The 17,261-nt window shown below is 41.4% G+C and overlaps 2 protein-coding genes across 2 annotated transcripts; one reads left to right on the top strand and one right to left on the bottom strand.

The window, feature by feature from the left end:
• Nucleotides 1-1,439: 1,439 nt before the first annotated feature.
• chpf2 (chondroitin polymerizing factor 2) lies at nt 1,440-8,336 on the bottom strand. The gene is made up of 4 exons (XM_084747561.1): nt 7,653-8,336; nt 5,992-6,556; nt 5,132-5,314; nt 1,440-3,503 (listed from the first exon to the last, which is right to left on the bottom strand). Exons 1-4 carry the CDS (start codon nt 7,922-7,924, stop codon nt 2,229-2,231), a joined length of 2,295 nt encoding a protein of 764 aa, XP_084603687.1. The 5' UTR covers nt 7,925-8,336; the 3' UTR covers nt 1,440-2,228.
• Nucleotides 8,337-10,064: 1,728 nt separating this feature from the next.
• Nucleotides 10,065-16,544, top strand: abcf2b (ATP-binding cassette, sub-family F (GCN20), member 2b). Its single transcript, XM_084746779.1, has 15 exons — nt 10,065-10,217; nt 11,344-11,494; nt 11,664-11,876; nt 12,160-12,342; nt 12,581-12,752; nt 13,840-13,935; nt 14,015-14,117; nt 14,352-14,447; nt 14,658-14,777; nt 14,915-15,004; nt 15,090-15,200; nt 15,287-15,349; nt 15,542-15,670; nt 15,948-16,151; nt 16,274-16,544. The coding sequence occupies exons 2-15, from the start codon at nt 11,356-11,358 to the stop codon at nt 16,391-16,393; spliced, it is 1,839 nt and encodes a 612-aa protein (XP_084602905.1). The 5' UTR covers nt 10,065-10,217; nt 11,344-11,355; the 3' UTR covers nt 16,394-16,544.
• The last annotated feature ends 717 nt before the right edge of the window (nt 16,545-17,261 follow it).

Below are 17,261 nucleotides of genomic sequence, written 5' to 3' on the forward strand. Positions count from 1 at the left end.
ACATTCCAGATCTGCAGATAGCTGAGCTTTTATCGCTGCCATGAAAGCAACATATGACCACCTGTGGTGTGGTCAGACAAACCTATGTGGTAATTATAGCTACATGATAAAACTGGTTTTAAAAAATGTTGAATTGGCAAATATTTAAGAGGTGACATTACTCAGATGTGCCCTTTGATATCCAAATCTTTGCTATTTTAAACCACTGCAGCACTCCCCTTCATAAATTAGCCCATTTCCACATTTCTGCTATTAGCTGTGGGTTCTGAGAAAAACTATGTCCATTTATGCAAATAATTGTGCAGCCCTGCTAAATTAGCCTTCACTAAAAGAACACTCTGATTCTCTGCATCAGTGAAGTGTTGATTTTGTGCTCAGGCTCATTGGTGGGTTAAATTTTGTGCATGAGCGAGGCGTTCCTCAGAGGTGGCAGACAGTCATTTTATTGTTCACCGACCTCACCACAAGGAAGCAGGTGGAGGCCTCTCCACGGCGGACTGCAGCGGCGCTCTGACTCTGCTGCCCCGCTCCCACCTCAGAAAGAGCCTCTTTCACTCTGCTGCTGCACTCTTCTCCCCAGCCGGTGGAGAAGTTTAGTGGGTGGGGGAGGTAAGTGGGCCTCAGTGCAATCGTCTCACCCCTTTGGAGAGGAGGAGGAGGAGGCTGCGTGAAGTAGGCCCATTCAGCCTGTTCAACCATCTCGCTGTGAAGGTTAACCGACCACGCCACGACCACGGCGGACCTTGGCTAGGTAGAGGCGACCCTCCCTCTGGGCACTGGGTTCACTTCTCTCCCTAAAGACATGTGTGTACAGAATACTCGCCAAAACCCAAGGAGGCCCGGGCTGGGGTGGAGAATTACTGGCTTAATGTGAGGAGACGAGGCGGGGCAGGCTGCCTCGGAACAAACTGTTCACTGCCTCCAGGCGCTGCAGTAAAGCTTTTAGGCAAACCGGCAGGACTACTACATGTATTATTCTGAGCATGAGCGCACCATCACTGCCATACTGGCTTCTCTTCAGCTCTGCCGAGCAGATGACAAATACCTCCAGGAGCGACTATTCAAGCATGCTGCACACAGATCCTATAAACAGTTGTCTTTTTGTCTAATGAGACTGAATCAAGCATTTTTACACACTGTGAACAGGAGGAATGAAGAAACAACTCTGAGCAGAAATATCACTCTTTAATACCTCTTAAAAAAAGAACATATATTAAAGAAAAGGCAGCCAACGGCTTCAGCTTGTTTCCAGTATTACTTTAAACATCTTCACTGTGGAAGACTTATGGCTCAAGTTTTTTCTCAACTAAACATTAAAGGGATAGTTCAGATTATTTGAAGAGGGGTTACCCGAGGTACTTATCCATGGTCAGTATATTACCCACAGTAGATCACAGTCTCCATTTGGAGAAACGGGAGAGTGCCAGCATGGAAGGTAAGTAATGCAATCAACAAAAGGTATTTTAAACTAACAGACTGAGGCAGCAACAGACCAGCGACTCCAGTGTTCTGCTCGGTAAAATTACTGATTTTGCCTATGGAGTTTGGTTGGTAAGGACATTTCCCCGTCACAAAAGGCTGACTGAAAGCAAAATAAGAAATCTAGCATGCACTTAAACTTACACTGAGTCTTTTAAACAGGCATATTTTAAGTGGCTAAAACACCTTTTGTAACTGACCCTTCACTCAGCACTTCACGGGCTGTTCGACTGCCATCTACTGTAGGTCATTCACTGACAATGGATAAGTACCTCATACAACCCTACATCAAATCAAATAATACAAACTATCCCTTTAACAATGAAGGCCTTTGTTCAAGACACAGACTCTGATATTCTTTTAAAAACTGGAGTATAAATATTTTTGTTCAGCTCCTGTTAGAATACATCAATGGCAGAATACAAGTAGTCCACGTTCAGGGGGTTGTGCCAGAAGACTCCCTGACTCATAATTTATCTAGACATGACAGATTCAAAGATGTACTCTGAAGTACTGAGCAGAGAGATTTTCAGCTGGAGGAAACATGTAAAGACTTATGCATCAGCACACATTTGCTCCGTCAAAGTGTCCGTAAGCATGACGGTGGTGTTCTGTAGCTAATCTTGACCTCTTTCTGCCAGTGTGTGGATACAAAAGTACCATATAACAATTCACATTATTCCTTTATGAGTATCCTTTAGTCCAGGCAGCATGTTTGAGGTCCCAGCACTCTGAAGAGATCCTGACCTCTAGGTGCTGTTGGCCTGCTCTTGTTCAAAAAGCGCCATGGCGAGATGTGAGCGTGACCCAAGACCCTCTAGGTTGCTGAGGACGCAGCGGTGGTAGATATCCTCACTGAAGCGTGGGTTGCACGCTCGTCGCACGTATTTCTGGATCAGCGCCGGCTCTACGGCTCTGAACACATGTAGTCCCGAGTAACGGACAAATATGTCGTACACGTCCATGCTTTCCAGCAGCTCCTCGTTGTCCAGGATGTCAGCGGCCATCTTGGTCCGCGCAGTCATGTAGTCTGCGTTGTAAAAGCAAGCCTCATCAAAGACGTGGCGGTCGAAGTGTCCGTCTCGCAGCGACTCTGAGGCGAAGGAGGAGGAGGCAGCGGAGGGCTGCTGGTCACGGTAGACGACGGCGGGGCTGTACTCCTGGAAGTGGATGGGGAAGAAGACCTGCCAGTTGCTGATGGCGTTCATCCTGCAGCGGTTCAGGAAGTCAGCGTTGACCTCCGTCCACACGCTGGCGAGGAAAAACAGCGTGTCTACTGGGTGCTTCTTAGAGATGATGTCCATCAGCTTGACCTGCGAGGGTACCTCTGTCTTCACACTGATCCAGGGGATCTTCACGTCTCCATAGCGCTTCTCCACCTCGCCAATCATCGCCTTGATGCCAGCGAACACATCAGTCTGGCTGACTCGCTGAGCATCAAACGGGTCGTAGATGAACAGGAAGGTGAGTAAAACGTTGTCGTGGGTGTCCAAAGTGTTCATCACGTACATGTCGAGGAAATTACTAACATAGTCCTGATCCTGGGCGGTGACAGGCAGGATGACCTGCACCCGTGTCGCTTCCGTCACGTATGGCATGGGGATGATCTCAACTGCACTGAGAGGACGCAGCAAGTTGACCCGTTTGGCGATGACTTGACTGTGGTCTTTCTGTGTGTAGGCCTCCAATGCAAGGTCTAGCACATACTCCATACCACGCGTGGGATCAAAGCGTCGGTAACCGTTAAGCAGACGCCGCTTGCGGAAGCGTAGCTGGGGCTGGTAGCGTTCATTTAGACGTTCCACTGCTATCTCCAAAATTGCGTTAACGTCTGCGCGGTCGGCCCCTCTCATTTCACACTTGGGGGAGCTGTCGATGCACGAGTAAATGTGCTCCTCAGTGAAGTACTCCCAGTTTATTACCTCAAAACGGGTCCTTGGCTTGAAGGGAGGGTTGATTCCAATAGGCCACGTGACTCCGGCCTTACCCTCTGGTGTCAGGTCACTCAGGTTGTTGATCTGCATCTGATGAGTAAACACAAAAATCTGTCAGATGTAAAAACTAAAAGAATGCACCTGCGTTCACATTTCACATCAGCACTGGCAAAACAGTTTGAAGGATAAGGAGGAAAAATCCCAGAATTACTTTAAAAGTAAATAACTGAAGCTCCCAGTGTGAATACAGAACAATATGGCAGGTGTTTTTACAGCGGCTTTATGTTTTTCTGACTTTCCATATTCCTCTAATGCCTTATACTCAAAGCTCATAATTTCAGCGTTTTCTTGCACAAGGTGCAATGGGCTTCAAATTCATTATTTTCACAGGCTTAAACCAAGCACTAAATTCACCATTCTCAAGTCAGATCTAGCTTAAGCTGCACTTACATTAGATGGAAGTAATGTTAACAGTTTTAACATATTACTTGTTTCATTTTGTGGTTGTTACAGGATGAGCTATATAATATTTTCCCAAAAACGCATTTAAAAATAAGGCTCAAATGCAACTTTATCATATATATCATATCATCAATTTTTAAGACCTGTCAAAATCATTTCTATTTGCGTTGCTTTCAACTATACCAGTCATGTAAACAGCATATTGTGTTTGCATATTCTGAATGGAGCATTTTCTGTTTAAGATAAGCAGGACAAGCTGGTAGTATTTGGGTTTTAGGAGCATTCTCTGGACATGTATAAAGGCGCACTTGGAAAATGTATGTCAATTGGGGTTTTTAATCACCGTTTGGGAAACGTTGTTTTGCCTGTTTACAGTCTGCTCTGTCTCAGTTTTTAAAGAAACCAACTAACACTTTGCAAGGCTGAGGTAGTGATGCATGTTGAAAAGAAAAGCCCTCATTTCTGGTCAGAAGGAGAAACAACATTAAATATTATCAAAGACTTTTTGGAAATGCACAAATACCACAGCCTTTTCAAGAGGGTAATTGAACAAATGAACAAGGGAGGCTGTGTTCACACAGTCAAACAAGTCCGCCACAATCAGAACATAATGCAGATTGTTTTTATTTGTTAGCTTTACAGATAGCATTTGATGTCATTCTGGACTATAACATTTATTATTAAGCTATATATTCCATATTCTTAATAATAATAACATCACAATCTTTGACTCCCTAATATTGGTCTCAATATCAGCCCCCAAAATCCAGTAACAGTCAGGCCCTATTAAGAATATTGTATTTTTCTGAATAAGGGGGAAAAAAAAGAGAAGATTTCTGCATGTAAACAGTGACTGTCTACACTTTGTAAATATTTCACTTCCTGACATGTCTGATTGCTCTGTGGTGTAGAATTTATTTCAAGTTAAGTCAAAACAGCGCTAATGAACCATCATTAGCAGGTTCTTTAATGACATAATTAGGATTCTCAGGAAAGTCATTTTCACAAGATGATGACGCTGGAATGTAACACTTCATGCCGCAGCAAAACACCCGATCCCTTGTCTTGGCTTTCTGACATGTTTAAATATTGTATCAGTCAGGAATTTCTGCCTCGGCTCAAAAAGTGGGTGTGGTGGAATCAGAAAAGAGAAAGAACAATAATCCCTCACATAACTACCTCCATCATCACAGACGCAGTCCAGATCAGATATGAGTCACACAAGCAAACTTACAGCAGTGTCAAGTATTACAAACCTGCAGCTGTTGAATCTGTTGGTAGGTCCAGTCCAGCTCGATCTGGCTGAAGCGTTTGTGAAGGCGGTACATGAGATTTGGTTCTGATATAGGATGGACCGTGAAGGCGTTTTTAAACTGAATGCTGTCTTCACGCTCTGGGTCTGCATTTTTCCCGAGCTCGAAGTAACGATAAGTCATCTCCTATGAGTCACACAAACACGGACAAAGACAAGAAATAGTATGTATAGTTAGTATGAATATTCTGCCCATAAAACTGTACCAAATATGTTAAATTGATGGCTTTAGATGAAAATAACTGGCAAAACATTTCTGACAAAATTCATTTCCCATTTACGAGTAACAAAATAATGGAAGCTAATTTTAAGTTTATCCATTAATTCTATCTCTCCATCCAGCACCCGTTTGAAAACTGAAAATAGTTTGTGATTAATTTAAAAGTTGCCAAATAATTAATCATCAAAGCTCTACTTATTTAAAAAAAAAGCTGAAAAAAGTTATGGACAGATTAAGTTATTGTCATTTACAATTCTGTCTTGGTTTTTACTTTGTCTTTAGTGCAGTCTCAGAAAACAAAATAATTAAGTACACATTTGGTTGTTTGTTCTTTGGCTTGTTTGTTTTTCTGTTGTTTGTTCGGTTGTTTACCTGGTTGTACGGGGCCGGGGGGAAGGAATGGGAGATAAGAGGAAACTCAGTGTACTCTGTTATGCATCTATTTACCCAGTGGTGCTAGCTTTGTTACACCCTTTGGAAATAAAAAGATTCTGGAAAAAAATGTATAAAACTACTGTTTTGTTTTCTAAGTGTGACGCATATTTCTACTGATGTCCATGCATTAGTCTGTGTTTTTTTTTTACCTGGTGCACCTCCACACAGCTGAGACCCAGGTAGTCAATAATGCAGCGGCCCAGCCACTCATCAGGTCTCACACTGAGGATGTCATTACGGCAGGTGTCAAGGTGGGGCTGCAGACGAGCCAGAAGACTGCGGGACAGAAGATAGCCGTAGCCCCCGTGGCAGTAACGTGCCTTCTCCTCTCCACCAATAAACTCCTCCGCCCTGCCCATGTACAGGTCCTGACCTGCACTGAGGTGTCCCACCAGCTCTGACAGACGATCTGCCTGCATGTACGTGTCATCCTGGGCCAAGAGGAACCAGTCGTAGTCTGAGCCGTAGTGCTGATGGAGGTGACGCACCGTCTCGTACATCAGCCACACGGGACGGTCGTCGCCGTGGGCTACCACGGTCATGCCATGAGGCACCTTTGGGCTGCGCAGGCCCGTGAAGAAGAAGGTGCGGTGGAAGTGGTGGGCGACTGTGCGATTCACCGCCACGGCCAGTGTGTTGAGGGTGGCCCGGGAGGTCAGTACGCCCACCAGCAGGCGCTCTCTGATGCCCAGCTCAGTGTGAATATATCGAGTTCTGGAGAGGTGGACAAGCAGAAATAAATGTTAAGAAAACAAACAGAATAAGGGTGATAATTTCTCACAACGGTCAACTTGTTTCCATCACAAGAAATAGAAACGTCAACAGCCTCAAACTCATTCATATGAAGGTCTAAAACTATTTTATATTTGTATATTATATATTTTATAAACTATATCATAAGACAAACAGTAAAAGACAAGATAAAAGATTCTGATTGTGTGAAGCTTTTTCCAGCCAACACTCTGCTGTAGGGATTAAAATAAGACATGAAAGAGGATGAAATCTGTGGATCAACAGGTCTGATCTCCACAGCTGAGTTACTGTAGATCTGTATGAAGAGATCTGACTTATGCAATCTCTAATCTATAGGCCCCATACACTGTATATCCCACTCGGTGCATTTATCTTGGGGAGATTTAAATGTAATCCTATTAAACAGAGAATTAACATGTAAATCCTCTGGATTCAAACTGTCTCCAGTTTCTTAAAACAAATCTGGTGAGATATAAAGTAATGTGATGCCTCTTTAACATATCTGTCTCTATATTTGCTGACTATAAAGCCTGCATACATGTGTTCTGACAGAAAACTCTCTTTATACCATTGACAGACTTCTCACAAGATTATTTACATCAGAGAGGTTGTTCAACACACTCCTGGATCCACATTCTTTACATACATTTTATAATTGTATGAAATCTCAGAAATGTCATCAAATTTTGTATTTAATGTAATTTTTTGTTCTGTTCTGCACATGCAACATCTATTCCATGTATGTCCATCCTGGCAGAGGGATCCCTCCTCTGTGGCCCTCACTGCCACACTGTACAGATTGTAAAGCCCCCTGAAGCAAATTGTGATTTGTGATACTGTGCTACATGAAAAAAAAATGACTTGACTTAAAGTAAGGTGATTAAACAGCGCAGGCACAGTAGCAGTGCGAGATTAACATATAAGTACAGGAACATGGTAGATAAATACAAAGACAGTAAATCTAAAAATAAACCAGTACAAAAACAATACTGTGATTTGGACAACATAGCTGTGAGTACTGTTGGGTTTTGACAAAGACAATGATTTCAACACTCACCTGAGGACTTTCTTGTGTGGCTTGTTTGGATCCTTGTGATAAGGGACGATACGTGGCTGGAAGTCTTCATCTGCAGCTCCATCTCTTGAGTCTCCCTGGGCATCTCCTCTGCCCAAGAAAAGCCTCCCATTGCCCAGTTCATCTCTACAGGAGTCGTCTGTGTCGCCTTGTGTCCAAGACACCATCAGAAGGCTCAGACTGCACCCCAGTGACAGCCCGAGGATGAGGGGTAATGCAGGCCTGAACAGGGCCAAAAAGGAAGACAGACGCATATCTGGCAGTTATGAGCTACAGTAGTTAGACTTGATGAGGCAGTTCTGGAAAATTTTACTATGTGCCAGCTCTCCTGCCAAGAAAGAGCCTATGTTGAGGGAAAGTGACTTGCTGACACTGACAGAAAATTGCCTTAAATGTCACATAATGTCTCTTTGCTCAGTCCCATCCTGCGAGGTAGTCCTTATGAAGTTTCTAATCAACCTATTAAGAAAGGATTAACCTATATTTGAACGTTACAATGAATTACACATTTGTAAAATGTAAGAAAGGCTGTTTTATCTTTAACTTCATTATTATTGTAATGTGCAGGTCACAGAATTAACTTTTTTTAGAGGTGCAACGACTGACCGATTATTAATCGACTATTAAATTAATCAACAACTGTTTGAGTCATTTTTTTAATTTAAAAGAAATGTCCAAATTCTGAAGTCGACTTCTGAAATGTTAATATTTTTTGGTTTCTTTCATCCTCTTGTGACAGTAAACTGAATATCTTTGTGTTTTTGACATTATAAGATATTTTAGGATGTCACCTTGGGCTTTGGAAAATAGTGATCAACATTTTTCACTATTTTCTGACATTTTATGGATCAAACCACTACTCGATTAATAGAGAAAACAACAACAATAATAAATTAATCGATAATGGAAATAATCGTTAGTTGCAGCCCTAATTGTTTTCCCTTTTTAAAACATATAGCAACAAAATAACAAGAAATAGCTGAATAATTTACCATTTACGTTTATAACATCTTAACAGCTGTCCAACTAACCAAGCTGGTTATGCTAGTCGCTGTCATGGTACCTATCGATCGTTACTCCATGTATTAATTACCTTTTGCGCTAACGCTAAGTTAATTAGCTTAACTAGTTTTGGCTAATAGCCACTTGTAAAGTCAGCTAACTAATGTAGCAAGACGCTAAAAACGCCACCTGATAAAGTTAACCGTTTGAGTGTGGCGTTACGTTAATAGAGTTGTTCATCAACTAATTTAAAAATATCAACGCGCTAAATCTGAATTTATAAACGGAATAGTAAGTTAACGTTATGTGTCGGAGGAACAAACATCAAAGAGCAAGCTAGCATCTTAGCATCTTAGCATCACGTCCGTTGTTTCAGTGCAGATATGTCGCTCCTCCAATCATCTCCACCAGCACCGACTTGAAGGCACAATAGATCCAATTTTTCAGCGTCGTCACATGTAAAAAGCCATCAGGATAGCGGGGCATACATCGTCCATTTTCTTCAGCTTTCACTTGACTTCCTCAAATATTCAGTGCCACACACACGGAGAGAGAGAAGAAACACCGTCCCTCTCCTTCACGTCGTTTCACCCTCATCATCATCACTGAGCGTACAGTCAGCAGCGGTGGAGAGACTACTGAAAATCAGTACTCAAGTACAAGTACTGTTACATTACTAAAATATTAATCGATTTACAAGTAAACGTACTGGTGTCAGGAAACCATTTAAGAGGAAGTGAAGTCAATCAAAAGTTTTTTTTGTTTCTTCAAATATACTCTCAGTGCTCACAGTCAGGACTCTAAATGTTGTGCATTTCATAGCTGAAAATGCTCACAACCGATCAATCATTAATAATTAATAATTTGTATATTTATTTTAAAATGCATTTCTATATTGTGTCATCATTTTCATTTTTTTTTCTAAGTCATTAGCCTATTTTGAGAAAGCTTCCCATTATTTTGAGATTCTAATTCATTATTTTGAGAAAGTTTCTCATTATTTTGGGATACTAAGTCATTCCTTTGAAAAAGTTGCTAATTACTTCAAGGCGCTAAGTCAATATTTTGGGAAAGGTAGTTATTATTTGAAGATACTAAATGATTATTTTGACAAAGTTTCCTATTATTTTGAGAAAGTGTCACATTTAAATGACAAACTGGATCTCTTTGTTTTTCATTACAATGACTGGAATGGGTTTCCATACTTATCAATAATGTAAAATATTATAAGTATGGTTGATCTTATGATGATCATCTACCCATCACACCAGCCTTTCACTGTAATATCATTCTTATTAACTTAGCCCATGATTAAATAGTCCCAGCCAATAATTAAACAGTATTTATATATTAAATGTCCTACTAATTTAGCAGTAAAGGGATATTTTACTGCAGTCCCACGAGAAGGGGCGGGTACCTCAGTTCTCACCGCCCTGTTTGTCCATATATGGTCCGTCTGGCGGTTTGGCGATCGGCTACATCCACCCGGCGAAAAGTGGACACGAGACGTCGGTGTGCTTCAGAGACCAGTAATTCGTTACCAAGGTAAGACCGGCATTTATGGCGTCTGACAACTACGGCTCAAATTGATAACATATACAGGTGTCTGTTAAAATAGATGTAGCCTTGAAAAAGACTCGTTAACCACCGAATTAACCGCCTTCAGACCTTGTCGTATGTAGCTAGTTGGGCCTTGCGTCAAGTTAGCTTTAGCCGGGCTGTGTGTCGAAGGGACCTCTAGATTTGTGAAACTCTCGCGAGATTTATGCGCGTTATTTCTTTATTGTACCCATTGTACAAATTAATTATGTTAATTAGTGTGACAGTCCTGTGGTTGAAAATATGGTTAGGTTTAGTGACAATAAACACTTGGGTAGGAGGGGGGAAATCATGATTTGGTTTAATAAAATAATCACTCTCGCGAGATCTTATGCGCGTCTGGGGTTCTGTTCCAATATCATCCCTTTAGCGGTTCCGGCCTGCCACTAGCTAGCCACCGTTGTTAGCTTAGCTAGCGCGCTAACGCAGTCAGTAGCTACTTTATCAAAATTGATGTGATATCCTTCCTTTTGTATGACATTCTATCTTAATCACTTAACACAACAGTTTGGGTTCTGTCGTCGGCTAATTCACCGTGAAGGGATAAACATGTCGTTAATATAAGAGACATCAGCTACCGTTAGCAACAGCTGGGCTATCAGGCTTTATAATGTTAAGAGCCCAACGTGCAAGCAGGTGGGACTGAAAAGGACCAAAATGCGGTCTTGGTTAGCATTACCACCATCACCCTTCTTCACGTCGACTCTTTGACAGCGTTAGGTATTTAATAACGCGTTAGTACTTCCTTTATAAACAGCTGTTAAGTTAGCGTTACGTCGTGAATTAATTTACCGGCACATTTTTTGTCACTGGTCAGTCGTCAGTTGTTCGATTCAAACGCCACTTTCTGTCAGCGATTAGCTAATTTCACCCAGATAAATTCTCTCATCTATTTGACTGGTGTCATTAAAGTATCCCTAAAATGTAATTAAATTCTCAATCAACTGAGAGTTTGGGTATTGTAATGTCTTTCCTGTTTTTTTTTTTTTTTTTTTTTTTTTTTTTTTGTAATAAAATTATTTATTATTATTGCTTCACATGTGTCCTTTTCTATTTTCTGTTGGTGGTTAAGCCTTACACAACCATGCCATCCGACTTAGCCAAGAAAAAGGCAGCAAAGAAGAAGGAGGCTGCGAAAGCTCGCCAGCGGTCAAAGAAACCTGATGAGATAAATGGGGAGGCTGAACAACCAGAGACCCAGCGTAATGGAGCAGAGAGCAATGGTAAGATGAGGACTCCTCTTTGGCTAAAAGTTAAAGGCTTTGCTGATATTTACTAGGCATTTATCATTCCTGACATCAACTCTGGTGTTTACATGTTACTGTTCTACAGTAGGTTCATGTGTAGCTTAAAATGTGACCAAAATGGTTGACAGGATTTCATTTTCCCCAGGTGTTGCCAGTTTGACAAAGGAGCTGGATGAATTTGAGCTGGCAAAGACAGAGGCACGGGCAGTGACAGGCGTCCTGGCTTCACACCCCAACAGCACTGATGTCCACATTAGCAGTTTGTCACTCACCTTCCATGGCCAAGAGCTTCTAGCAGACACCAGCCTGGAGCTGAACTCAGGCAGACGCTATGGGCTTATTGGCCTTAATGGCACAGGTAATTTCATCTCTTCTCATCAGTGGCCTGTACGTTTCCCCATACTTAATGCTATTTACCTTATTACTGTTACAGAAACTTAAATCCAAAAAGCTGCACTCCTTCAACACAAAAACATCATCCATGTTATTAATTCACTACACTAACACCTGTTTCACCTCACACATTTGCTTTTTTACAGCAGTTCCCTCAAGTAGAAATGGGATGAATGTTGCACATAATGAGTTTTTGATGCCACATATGATGAGCAAAATTAATTGTATTCCCTATTTATATCTGCCAGGAAAATCCATGCTGTTGTCAGCCATTGGGCATCGTGAGATTCCCATTCCAGAGCACATCGATATTTACCACTTGACCCGGGAGATGGCCCCCAGCGACAAGACCGCTCTGCAGTGTGTCATGGAGGTGGATGAACAGAGGATTATGCTGGAGAAGGAGGCAGAGAGACTTGCCCATGAGGACTGTGAGTCATATGTGATGTATTATGCAAGAACTGCAACTGCAGTGGGGAAAATTTATTGTCACAGAGGCAACATAGTTGAGAGATTGCAAACAGAATTCTGAAATAAACAAGACACACCCTTGTTGTAGGTGACTTGAGCAAACAGACTTGCAGCAAAAATTAGGGAACCTGTCTCATCTAGAGCAGTCTGTGTGTATATAGTAAATAATACTAAATATCTTCTCTCTCCCCTGCCTAGCTGAATGTGAGAAACTGATGGAGCTGTATGAGCGTCTGGAGGAGCTGGATGCAGACAAGGCAGAGGTGCGAGCCTCTCGGATCCTCCACGGTTTGGGTTTCACCAGTGCTATGCAGCAAAAGAAACTGAAGGACTTCAGTGGAGGATGGAGGATGCGCGTTGCTCTGGCCAGGTAAAGACAAAGTGCTTAGAATCACACCATTGACACCTCAATTCACACCAGTGACAAAATGTGACGCATACTTCCTCTGTCTCAATGGTTTGAATTTCAAGAGCTTGTCTTGATTAGTTAAATGCTGCATCAGTGCTTGTCCTGTGATGAGTCTAGTTTTGTGGCATTTTTTTTTTTAGGTTGTAGGAATTTTCTGAGTAAAATAAACAGTGTAACTTGTAGCTACAAATTTGTAAATGTGCATTTTGAATAACATCACTACCCAGTCAAATTGTATATAATATGCTGCCAAGTTGAGCTAAAATGGGCTAATAGAATTGCTTCTTAAACGAGATTAATCTGGTTCATGGTTTGCTGTGGAATTAATACATTTTCTCAGTCAGACTGTGAAACCTAATGAAGCTGTTGGTCATAAAAGCTGGTGGCTACAGGTCCTGTTCAAAAAGTCTTAAAGTGTCTTTAATTCACATCTTACTAATGGAAGGCCTTAGCATGTGTTAAATGGGTGTAAATACTGTTTTGGAACATCTAAAATATTTCACTGCTGTAAAGCACAGTCTTAAATTCACTCCAAGCGTAAAAGTGGTATAAATAACTTTTTAGCATAGCAATGGGAAATATAGCCTCATTTCAGACTCTTCGATATCATTAAAGACAATAGAATTTTCATTAAAATATGTTTTGACAAATATTCTTAATCTCGATCAGTAGTCATTTTGCCTTATTCATCATTTTGATCTGACAATATATAATCAATCTTAAAGGTCTGGCTATGTTTTCACATTTGATGTTTAATTTTATCGCAACATTGACTTTAAATTTAATGAAACTGTTGCAGTAAAAAATGTTAAAATGAACTCACTGATACATGTAGACATGCCATAAAAGGCAACGCCACCCATGGAAGAGTAGTAGTCCATATTTGGATAATGTCCCTAATTGTCATGTAAAACTGATTATATTCAGTCACCCATTAGCTTTAGAAGAACGAGAGGATGATGGAGTATGAAATTAAGCTGTTAACCTACTCCAAAAAAAAAAAATTCACAATGAAAATGTAAATTTTTAATGACTATCCTTTGTGCAGAGCTCTGTTCATTAAGCCCTTCATGCTGTTGCTGGATGAACCCACTAACCACTTGGATCTGGATGCCTGTGTGTGGTTGGAGGAGGAGCTCAAGTCGTAAGTTCACATCCTACTTCATCAAAGAAATGAGTCCAAATGGGTGATCTGTGTTGCTCATCCTCCTTTTTGTTGTCAGGTTCAAACGAATCCTCGTGCTCATCTCACACTCTCAAGACTTCCTGAACGGTGTGTGCACCAACATCATACACCTGCATCAGAGAAAGCTGAAATACTACACGGTGAGAACACTTGGCTGAAACCACTGCTGGTGCCTTAAAGCAAAATTAAGCAGCACAGTGCTAGTAAGGAAGTTGGCCTTCACATTCCTTGGAACATCCTTACAGAATACCTCGAATGGACTTTGCCATATGTGATCTCATAAGGCTAAATAAGGAAACCAGGGGTAGGCTGTTACTAATTGTGTCAGTGTGCCGCTGTGTTGCATGACCATGCAAATCTATTTTTGCTTCAAGGGTAACTATGACCAGTATGTGAAGACCAGAGAGGAGCTGGAAGAGAACCAGATGAAGCGCTTCAACTGGGAACAGGACCAGATAGCACATATGAAGGTAAATGAGAGACACCATGTGGTGGAAAGTTTTCACTGCACAGGGTGGATAGTTCAGACTCTTCAGTCCGTGTCATGGCCTAACATGAACCCCCCCCTGTTTTTTTTGTTTTTTTAGCATTAAAGTCTTTTAAGAAGCATTCATTAGTATGCTTTGTCATTAACAGAACCGAGACCTGTGCTTACTGATCTTTTTTACATCCCTCTCTAGAATTACATTGCCAGGTTTGGTCACGGCTCTGCAAAGTTGGCACGACAGGCGCAGAGCAAAGAGAAGACACTGCAGAAGATGGTGGCCTCTGGCTTGACTGAAAAAGTTGTGAATGACAAGGTACTGTGATGTGGTTTGGAAACTGCTTTCAGTAGCCTTGTAGTTTGGCAAGAGTATTTAGACTTCTGGCCCAGTGACCCATATTTTAAGTACATGAATATTGTCGTGGTAATAATGCCTGCCTCTGTCTCCCACAGACTCTGTCATTTTATTTTCCTCCCTGTGGGAAGATTCCTCCTCCTGTTATCATGGTTCAGAACGTGAGCTTCAAGTACAGTGACAACACAGTGAGTATAGTTGATATTACAGCCTGAACTGAGCTGCGGTCACTAAAATATAGACACATACTCAATCAGTTAACCTTTCCCACAGCCGCACATATATAAAAACCTGGAGTTTGGTATTGACTTGGATACACGAGTGGCTCTGGTGGGACCCAATGGAGCAGGGAAGTCCACACTTCTGAAGCTGCTGATGGGAGAGGTAGGTACAGTATATTAGTTTCCTTTTTATAACACAACAACCTGCAATTGCCTTGAGTATTTACACTTATTCTCTTCTTTTTGTAGCTCCTACCCACTGATGGCATGATCCGCAAACATTCTCACGTCAAGATTGGCAGATATCATCAGGTAAAACACAGAGCCTGTTGACAGCAATTCAATCATGCCAGCATGTTTAAAATGTAGTGTGTGACCTGACGCTTCTAACAACTAGAGAGCATTAAAGGGAATCTGCTTGAGGGCAAAAATTATGCTCTGCTAGACCTTGAAGTATGTTTGCTATCAAATTAAATGTCTTCTGTGCATCTGCTTATGTTACAGCATCTGACAGAGCAGCTGGAGCTGGACCTGTCTCCTCTGGAGTACATGATGAAGTGTTTCCCTGAGATCAAGGAAAAAGAGGAGATGAGGAAGATCATCGGTCGCTATGGGCTGACAGGAAAACAGCAGGTAAAATTAATGGGTTTTGTTTCCCATTGGGACAGGAATCTATTTGCCTGAAGTAAAGTTTTACTTGCCCCTGTGCAAATTGGCAGATTTATTAGTTGTTATCAAATAAAAAAGATTCAAGTTAATTGTCATGTTTAGTCTAGGGCTACAGTTTGTATTAAATATCAAAATAGTGGGAAAATGTCATCCAGTTCATTCAGGTACAGGCTGTTTTTTTTTTTTTTTTTGGTCCTTTGTGGCAACTATCCTCTACATTTACACCTGAAATGTCTTGCAGGTCAGTCCAATCAGGAACTTGTCAGATGGTCAGAAGTGCCGGGTGTGTTTTGCCTGGCTGGCCTGGCAGAACCCTCACATGCTGTTCCTTGACGAGCCCACCAATCACTTGGATATTGAGACCATTGATGCACTGGCAGAAGCAGTCAACGAGTTTGAGGGTGGCATGATGCTAGTTAGCCACGACTTCAGGCTAATTCAACAGGTATACATTTAGCATTCAGTAATACTTTTTTTTTGGTTGGAAATGACAAAAACTGTTAAACAGAAGATTTTACTCAACCAGTTGCAGCTAACACCACTGTGACCTTGATCTCTTTTCTCCAGGTGGCACAGGAAATCTGGGTGTGCGAGAATCAAACCATCACAAAGTGGAACAGGGACATCCTGGCTTACAAGGAGCACTTGAAATCAAAGATCGAAAAGCAGCAGGCGCATGACATCTAAAGCAGCATCACACTCTGAGCCACTCCTTTATCTTGCATCATGGATTTGACCTGCGAGCTCCTCCTGAGGGGACGAGCAGCGTTTGCATTGCAGGAAATGTGCTACGTAGAACTGAAACAATCTCTTATGCATCTTATTGGACACGTCTCTTGTACATGTTGTACTGTATTTACAAACCAACTCCCCCCACCCTCTCCCTTCACCTCAGGCTGCACTCTGATTGCCTGATTCACATGAAGCATCTCAGTGCATTTTGGAATGCATTCCATTGGCTGTCCTCATAGAAAAGTTTTATTTTTCCAAATGTTCTGTTTTATCCCAACATGTATGCAGCAGCTTTTAGGTCATAATTCTATGATATTTAAAAGTTGACTTTTGTTTCTGTGTAAAAGAGCAGTTCTGCCTTATTTAACAATGTAATGCAATAAAGGTTTGTCTGAATAAACAGAACATAAAAACACCACATTTAGATTGAGAAGACTTTATTTTAAACGTAATGAATACAACACTCGTATCCAAAAATCAAAAGTTGTTAGGGAAAATAAACTATTTTACATCTCTGTAAACAAGAGAACAAAACTTGAAGTGATTAAAGAAGTTGCTTTGGATTCTGGCTTGTGAGCCCCACGGCTGCATAGATCCATCATCTTACAGCCACTACACTACACTGTGTATGCTGTCCTTCAGGTAACTGAAAATGAGCTGTCCAAAAAATATTGGCATTTTCTTGGTATAACTAACTCTAATAAAAGAAGATAAAATGACAGCCACTCCTAAAAACTACCAACTAAATCCAATACATCTCCAGGATGCATTTAAAAAGGAAAATGACTTTAGGTGAGTTGTGGTTTGCTGTAAACTAATAATA

This window comes from Lutjanus erythropterus, chromosome 21, assembly GCF_056507025.1.
Source record: "Lutjanus erythropterus isolate fLutEry1 chromosome 21, fLutEry1.hap2, whole genome shotgun sequence".
NCBI lineage: Eukaryota > Metazoa > Chordata > Actinopteri > Lutjaniformes > Lutjanidae > Lutjanus > Lutjanus erythropterus.